Here is a 9,437-nt window from a genome sequence, read left to right as displayed (position 1 = left end):
CAAGACTGGGAATTTTTTAATTCGGTGCATTAATAAGTATCTACATTTGCATGATTTTATTAATTATAATGTATTTTTGGATATGTATAAAATAACACATAGCTTTGTCATGTTTCTTTACCAAATAAAGAAGTGTCCAGAATCAAACTTGAGTCTTGTTAGTACAATAAATAGAACTGATGGGTGGTTATCAAAGTGCTGAAAGGAAGTTAAAGCTAAAATTAAAAAAAATAACAATTTGTTATATCTTCAACTTGTCTACTTTTGTGATTCAGGAAAAATAATTATTTTCTGTATTTTAACATTTGCAAAATCACTTTTATGAAATGAATAATTAGAAATCCAAATAATATCTCAAATTAACATTTTTTGCTTTACAATTCAATTATTTCTACTTATTTCTTTGGTATTTCTGAAATTCACTTTATGAAATAACAAGGGAGCTTCATCATTCAATTTAATAGTTATTATGGAGGGATTAGAATTTATAAATATTAAACACACTGATGTATGTACTGCAGAATGGGAGATAAAAGTTATAGATCACATTTTTCAGATATATCATAATTTATAACTGGCATGCTTACCCTTTATCTTGGTGTATTTATTTATCATTACTTAAAGCGTTTTTAAAAAAAATACCACTCCGTTGTCAAAAACCCCTCCAAACAAGTATAAATAAGAGGCAGAAAGAGCTACAAAAAGCTCTGGGCCAGTTTTTCTCCCTTATGTATTCAACCTAGATGTGTTTACATCAAAGTTTGATGTTTGACCAGTTTTTCAGTTAGGAGCACTCTCTTCTAGATAATAAACACTGATAGAACAGCTATAAAACTTGTAAAATGCCATTACAGGGGTCCCATAAATGTAAAAACGCTGATAGAGTTTGGGGATTTACACCTAGTATTTGTCCCTTCACTGAGGCAAACAGGCACAAAGCCACTGCAATAACCCTTCAAAATCAGATAATATTCTGACAGCTCAGTTTCTCTGACAAAAGAGTCCTGGGCAGAAGCCAGGAGGCCCAGGTGCGCCATGTCATGCCAGTATTTAATGTAGTCTAATATCAGATAGATGCTAGTGAGAGAAAATACCCCGAATAAAGTACAGATAATAGCATGGACAGCCACTCATTGCAAAATTACTTGTGCTCATCATGCTGTGAGCTTTGTATTAAATTTTTCTGTCAAGTGGCAGGAATCACAGGGAGAAGTGCCTCAAAAAACCCTCCTTGTAACCTTGGATAAGGATCTATAATATTAGGCTTTCATATGATAATGGCAAATGATGCCCTTTTTGAAAAATTGCTGACTGGTAATGAAAGTCCTAATCAGATTGTGGTTGGAGAGGACCAGAAGGTAGGGAGCTCTGCCGTGAGACCCTACTTCTCCCCACCCCTTTAGCAAATTTAGCAAACTTGACAAGATATGTGGGTCTGGAAGAATTTATCTTACATGAATTTCCAACAAAGCCCTTGGGGTTTTTTATAAAACGAGAAGGTGGCTGTTTAATAAATGCTGAGCCACCAGAGGCACTTTCATTAAAGGCTGTCTCTCCACAACATCACAATGTTTGCATTTTCTCCTGTGCTCCCGGGAGGAAACAAGTGTTACTTTTCCAGGGAGAGTCGAGATTGCATGTGAAGGCATGAAGGAAGATGATTTGGTTTGCATTTTGCTGCATAAAATAGTGATAAGACCACTACAGTTAGAATTAATATTCAAACACGTTTGTTGTCTTCTCTTTGAATGCAAAATTCCACAAGGGAGGAAAAAATGAAGGCACTCCGAAGTGAAAATTTCGAAGTGAACCTGTTGGATGAAGATGAACCCTATGACATTACATGAACAGAAATGTCTGTTGGAAACTACAAAATAAGCTTTTCACATTATGAAATGTATGCCTTTTGCCTTTAGTTTGTTAAATATCAGCTTGTTAGGAAAGTGCTTGACGATATCTGTAATTCCATCATTCCTGTAAGTAAGATGAGTCTACTGTTGATGAATTTCTAATGTAATTTCTAATGTCAGTGGATAAATTTTCTAGTCATTGAGAGCCAGAGTAAACAGGCAAGAGTCATAGATGTTTTCATGCGTTTCAGTGGACTTACCATCTGTGTAGGCTTCTCTGCGCAGATGTCCTGGCTGGTGTTTCTGCTTCTTGGCAGGTCTGGACTTCTGTACCACAGCAGCGCTCATGTTACTGTCCGTAGAAACAGGACTTGTGGGTCGAGGGCATTGGGATGCATGAAAATGTCGGCGGCCTGAGGAACAAAATCGGAACCACACTCACTCATCAATGAATTTTAATTACAACAGTAAAAATAAAATAACATTAAAATTAGAAACATACCTAATTTTTAAAATTAAAATTTAAAATCATGCTTAAATGAACAGTTTCAGCAAATAATAGGAATTTGTCACTTTGTTTGAGCAATCTAGTGGGAAAAATACCCTGTAAGTATTTTTTTTTTAAAAGGCAGGTTCTTTTATGTTAAAGTTCATAATATCTCTTTTATTAAATAAAAACATACTGGTTATTTTTGCAACCAGCTTCACTAAACTGTTATTGTTAAAAATACTCATTAAAATTTTGCTCAATGGATTTGATGCCAACCAACAGGAAGAGCCAAAGTCCTTAAAAATTCATGTTCTAAGAGTGAGATCGACTAATTATACTTCTTATTTTAATTACATTATATTTATTCTAGTCCTTGAAGGCAGATGTCTATATCTGAATAAAGTCTCAGCTATTCTCTCCTAAGGTGAAGTAATCCAACTTACATATTTAGACCGGCAAAATTACTTTTCTGTTGCAAGATATTTATTGCTGGTTCTGGATACTTAAAGTGAGTTCTTATGTCTTTGTTTTGTTTTGTTGTGTGTGGAAGAGGTGGATTTCGAAGGACAATCTTTCAAGGCATCAGTAATAACTGACTTTGCTAATCAGACAAGGTGTATTCCAAGCTCCCAATTCTGTCTTACTGAGACACAGTATTACAACACCCAACATTGTGTATCCTTGCTGACATGGGAGCTCTAATGGCCTTCTTCACTATTTTGGGCTCTAGAAATTCCAAAGACAGAAATTCAGAATTTACTATTGTTCCACAGGAAACTTCAAACCCAGCTAAGAAACACCTTTTTTAGCTATTCATAGGAAGTCACATATAGTGAAATCAACACATTTAAATATGTTAACTGAAGCATATTACATAATGGACATCAATGTGACTAAGTGAGAAGCAAAGTGATTGGACTATTCAATCAAACTAACTTCCAGTCATATGATCAGCAGCACCCTCTCCTGAAAAGAACATTTTGATAGAGAGAATCAATGCATTTTTAGCTCATTTTAATTATGAGCCAAAGGAAAGCCAGAAGTGCCACTAAATTACAATACAATAAAATATTAAACCAAACTCTCTTTAGTTATGATGAAGATTATCACAATTAAAGTTACATATCCATGAAAAGAGAGAATCAGGGCTGGGACTGAACCTATTATTCATTCTATTGTGTTACGCCATCTACTGCTCACAGGCCCTGAGGCATAAGGTATTTTACAGATGAATTTTCAACATTTCTATGTTTTGTTGATTTAATGAACTGAAATTCACCCTAAATAAAATCTGAAATCAGTAGTAGCTTTAGACGCTTAATTTCACTTATATTTTTGTTAACAGGAGGTTAAAAAATAAGGGCAAACAAAAGCTAGATATGTGCTAGATATTATTTATTGAAAAAGATATTTTGATTTGCATATTTATCGTGTTGCTCTCAGCAGTTACTGGGGTCAGGGGGGAGGGAATGAGGGAAAGGAAATTTGATTGAATTCATAAAATATATGCCTGACCGAAAATACAAACTTTCTATGATAATATGCTGAGACATATTACATACAATTTTCCTACAGTACATTCTTGATGAAAGTAAACAAAGAAATACTTTACGATGTTAGCTAAATTTTCTCTGAATATATTCTACACTGATTAAAAAAATAATGGCCAATTAAATAACTGAATGCAACATGGGAAACCACCAATGTGATAGTTATTAAGCCAAGGAAAACAAAACAACAAAATAACGATTATTGATTTGTGTGACAGTCTTTTCTTTCTCAGAAATAAGTATCTTTCTTGCTTGACCACATTACTTTAGTCTATTTTTCTTGTCTACCAGAAATACACATATGCACATTATTGTGACTATGAATCTGTGAATTAGATGTGCATATATTTTACATTTAAAAGAAACAAAAATCACATGATAACTTACTGTTTGTATTTAAATTCTTTTCTTTTTCATACTATTTATTTCTAAGCAGGGTTGAGAGTAAGAGTAATGATGGGCTAAAACATAAAAACGGCTATATGGTAATTAAAAACTATTGCAAAAGAGAAAATATATAAGCATTTGAATGAACTCACTCTACAAATTATTAGATAAAAAATGTTTACCTGAAGAAAGGAATATTTATGCAAGGATATGTATGCATATTACAAACTTCTTTATGTCTTCTTTATTAAATCAGTATTCTAACTGAGAGGACAAGGAGAAGAGGGGGTTAAGGAGAAAGCCCATTTCCCAATGGATGAACAAGACCCTGGATAATTATCTAGAATACTAATAAATTGAGATAATGATAATGACTAAAAATATAATTTATTTTTGATGATTTTTACATGTTTATATAATATATAAACATGTATATATATGTTATATATACATACATATACACATATATAACACATACCTCATTTTAAACAAACTGTATGCATACCTAAAGAAATTGTATACTTTATATTATATGTAATGTAATACAATATAATCTAATATCTATTATATATTATCTTAAAAATAAGGATATCCCAGGTAACTTCACTGTCGTTATCAGGTATTTATTTAAATAAAAAAAAATGATTTTAAAAGTGTGGTCAAGAAAAGGGGGACTAATCAAGCTATGCTATATCCTTGAGCCTTGGTTTCCATAGGCAGAATATATACATACACATATACATATGTATGTGTGTGTGTGTGTGTGTGTATGTATATATATAGTTGCCACATTTCACATAGGACATCGGGTTCATAGGCGATCCCTAGATCCCTAGTGACTGACAACCACATCGCAGCTCACGCAGCACGCGACTTACCAGCAGCGTCCTGCATTTGACGTCTCGCCACTTTCAGACCTGCGTACTCTGCCGCTGCCGCCACAGCCTGAGCAAAGTCAGCATCTGTGAAAAAGGAGCCATCAGAAGAACTAACGCTGGAGCGTCCACTAGAAATGTTATCCTCCTCTGATGCTGAGCCCCAGCCATTGATCATGGACCCTGTGACAGAGCTCTCGAGGTCCCCGACGCTGGAAGCAGGGGTCTGTTCAAGCCCACGGAGCAGAAGCCGCCTGGTCTGCATCTTGGCTACTTCGATGTCGGCCTCGTCTTCTTCCTCTTCCGGTGCATCCGTATCCATATCCGAGACTAGGGGTCCAGAAATGTAGCCGTAGGTATGCGGTGGGGAAATTGGCCGGGGTGGTGGAGGGGGGCTCACAGGCTGCCGTCTGCAGGGAGATAAACAGAAAGGTCTCATCATTAATAACACAAGAAAGAAAAAACTAACCAAGAAATTCACAAGTGTATCCATTTCTTCTTTGCTTCTGTAGAGGTAATCTGTTCGGCAAACAAAATAATCCGAAATGAGAGGTTTTGTCTTATTTTGAGTTGTAACAAATTTCTCTCTAAATCAGAGACATTTTGAAAATCAATTTATTTCATATCTTTAATTGAAGAAGTGTTTTGACAACCTCATTGGGTTTTGCCACGATAGTGTACCCGCTACCAGGGGTCTTTCAACCAGGCTAGACTGTCTTTTGATTAAGTTATAGTAGAAGTAATCTTAGCCATCTACAGGTCACTTTCTGTTTTATCATTTGGACTACATTCAGTTTAAAAAGGGAAATAAAATTTTAGCTTCAGAGCCTATGAATTTGTCATAAAGTATATAGGCTATTATAGATTGCATATTACCAAACACAACAGACATCAGTTTTGAAACAGATTGCTCCGTGCATACACAGACATATTTCTTTCCCTTGCCTTCCCTTACTCATTCCTACCACTTCAAGTGAATGGACTCATTCATTGTGAATACAGAGGACGGAATTTCATAGGATTAAAGAAAACATATATTTCACATAGAATGCCATATTTTTATATCCCAGCATTTTAAAAATGGCTCTGAGGGCCAAGAGCAATTATTTTTCTCTGGATCACTCTTTAAAAAATATTTATTTATGCATATAGAATTGGGGTACAGGCCAGAGGTACAAGTGCAGTGAGAGGATTCACCAGAGGCAGAGTGGGGGAGCAGAAAAGGCAGGTTGATGAAGTACATTGCTGAGGAGAGCAGTGGGCAAGACAGGAGAGGTCTGCTATGCCATGTGGGTCACCTTCCTGGCCTGGAACTGAACTTGTGCTGAGTCAGCAGCAGCTAGTTTCACAGTGCTGTGCTTTAACTTGTTGCCCCACCAGGGAGGGCCCTCTGGATTATTCACTTTTAAGTTTCACTAAAATGTATTAGCTATTTTCATGTCTATCACTTTTGTGATTATTCCAATTATTTAAACAAAATTCTGAAAGGTATTTTCTTGATATTTTGGAGTTTTTCAGCATATGACCAAGCTAAACATAAGGTGAAGTAATACCTTTTCAATTATTTTACAGCACTGCCAGGAAACTGACTTCAACTATCTCAACACAGACAAGGATGAAAACATCACTTCCAGCAGTTCTTCGACTGACACTTAGCACCATCACCCACAGTGACTGGAAGAGACAGAGTATTTGGACTTTTGGACTTTAATGGCACACACGGTCTGTGGAAAGAGGTTATTCCCAAGGAAGGAGAGTGGCAAGTGATTAAGATCTAAGTTAGGGAAGTCCCTGAAAAAGAAAGGCATAGTGACTTCTAAGCAAGGACAAAGGGGTGACCTATCTCATTAAATTCAGTGCTCCTGACAAGTAAAGCATATAGATTCCATGAAGGCTGCCAACCTGAACACTAGTATAGGCAGGCAGGTGAGACCAGACTCTATGGTCATCCAGAGCTTGGGAGATTAGAATGGATGCCAGTAACTGACAGCTCACCTCGCGCTGTGACTAAATTGCCCAAGAACTAGATGCTGAGAGGTGCCGCCTAGGATGGAGGCCTTTCATTAGGGGCACACTGATGCCAGCCTCCCTCTTTTATGATAGTTATAGATTAAGATGAAAGAGAATAGGCTTTAGAGCTAACTAAGGCCAACAGTGGGCCCTCACTGGAGTTGCTCTTTCAGTGTCTCCTCTCCCTTGCTTTAGCTCATAGGAGAACACATGTGGAAGAGGCAGGGGGAGGAGGTAGTTAAAAGCAAAACATGTCCCTCTAATCCATGCCACCAAAGCCACAAACTGGTGCAATCTGCTATGGATGTCTGGAAGCACAGAATTAGGGTTTTTAAATTAATAGGGCTGGATCTTAAATTTACAGAAAGCACACAAACAAAATCATACAGCATCTGGTCAAAATATAACTAAAGGTCCAGCGTATAGAGAGGAAGCTCAATATAGCACATTTAGGGTGGAGAGCAACTGTTCAAAGAAAATGCTTTGTGCTCTTGATCCCAATGACATGAGACAATAGCATGTTATATTAATGCAAATGGAAAGTATTAAAAATAAACTATCATTAAAATGCCATAGTAACTCACTTATTGAGCTTAATATATTTTAAAATGTTAACTCATTTAATTCTCACGAGAATGTTCAAGATAGCACTATCCTACCAATTTGTAGATGAACATATTGAATTTCAGAGGAATGAAGAGTCGTGTCAAAGGGTCCACAGTTAGCATGCATCAGACATAGAAGTTAATCTCATATTTCATTTCCACGATCATAGTCTTTTTTCTAGGAAGGGAATTACTACATGTATTAGTAGCACACACACACACACACACATGTAACTATATAGACATATATACAGAGATAGTACTTCTAATATAATGTGTTATTTTTCATTTCTGGGTGGTTTCTAATGCATCTGTGTGTGGCACTAGAAAAAACATGAAGAATGTGCCAAAGCTGAAGTTATTTAAGAGATTAAAGTAGATAATTGTTTCAATATGCAGTGTGTTATACACATAGAAGGAAAACCTTTGTTTAATTTGAAATGCAATAAACTGTCATACTTAAAAATCCATTTACAGTCTTTGTCAGTATGCACATCCAAAATACCAATAGAAGCTTCTTCTTTAAAGACATGTAAGACTTTTTAGCACAAAAGGGACTATTTTGACCATCATGAAAGGGACAAAGACTGTTAACTTCACTATTGAAAGAGGCCAGCATTGTTGTATTTGGATAATTCACATTCTGTCACACAAAAACATTTTCATGTTAAACCAGGACTGGCTTTAACTACTACCACCCTACACAAATGCTGAAGAAAGACAGAAAAATTTATCTGAGCCATCTGTAAATAAGGCAAGCCCAGGGAATGTGTGATAAACATGTACAGTTTGAAATATGTAATCTATTCTATTTGGAAAACAAAAAGCTATTTCAAGAGACTTCACTCAAGTAGGCTTTGCTACAAATGAACCTAAACCCTCCCGGCTTTTCCCCCAGAGGGATTGCAATGTCTTTGGAAATAATGTAAAGTATATGAGCACGAATCACAGAACTCTAGGCAGCTTCTGCATAAATGCTGTCTTCATAAGCATGTTCAAGACAAGTAGGAAATGATGCCATTCATTTATGAACGCAGGTGTTTATATAGTTTGCCACATACTATCTACTAGACCAAAGAGTAAAGAGGGAAAATGCATACCTTTGGGATATTCTTAAAACTGGTATTGTTTCCACACTTTGCATAATTACTAGCAGTTTGTAAATGGACAAGGTATTTTATTTTCTTTTGCCTTTTACTTTCTTTTTTCTTCCAGCTACATCCCATTCATCTGATCTGTATTAATAAAACTTCAGTAACTTCCTAGTCCATATATGAAAATTATTTAACTTTTTAAGAGACTTGATAAGTAGTAAACCAACTTAATAGTACCTGACACATTTTTATTTTCATAGTTAATTATCTGAAAAAGAAGATTCCTACTATGTTGATCTACTCATTTATTTAATTTTAGACAAAATGGAATTTCATGGTTCATCAGAATACAAAAATTGCAATATTTGCAATAATGCAAAAATCTGCAATGTTTAATTAAATATTGCAATGTTTTAATGGTTTTTTGTTCATAAATTTTATATGTCCTAATCAGTAATGCACTTATTCATTAAATGTTTACTGTGCTTCTACTATGGTGAAGATTCTGTTATTCTGAGACCAAAGGTGGTCATAAACAACAAGAATTTAGGGGGTGATTTATATATATATATATAT

The 9,437-nt window shown here is 35.5% G+C and overlaps 1 protein-coding gene across 9 annotated transcripts in view; it reads right to left on the bottom strand.

The window, feature by feature from the left end:
• Positions 1-9,437, bottom strand: part of ROBO1 (roundabout, axon guidance receptor, homolog 1 (Drosophila)) — a 939,739-nt gene that overhangs the window by 15,195 nt on the left and 915,107 nt on the right. For all 9 annotated transcript variants that reach the window (XM_012733040.1, XM_012733075.1, XM_012733050.1 and 6 more), the window contains 2 exons: positions 5,156-5,562; positions 2,111-2,263 (listed from right to left, as the gene is read on the bottom strand). In XM_012733040.1, coding sequence (XP_012588494.1) covers positions 2,111-2,263; positions 5,156-5,562 — 560 coding nt within the window. The remainder of the gene's footprint in view (positions 1-2,110; positions 2,264-5,155; positions 5,563-9,437) is intronic.

Source organism: Condylura cristata, unplaced genomic scaffold, assembly GCF_000260355.1.
Source record: "Condylura cristata isolate star-nosed mole 26May11 unplaced genomic scaffold, ConCri1.0 scaffold00003, whole genome shotgun sequence".
Taxonomy (NCBI): Eukaryota; Metazoa; Chordata; class Mammalia; order Eulipotyphla; family Talpidae; genus Condylura; species Condylura cristata.
The sequence above is the reverse complement of the archived record's forward strand: the minus strand, read 5'-3'. Positions and strand labels throughout refer to the sequence as shown.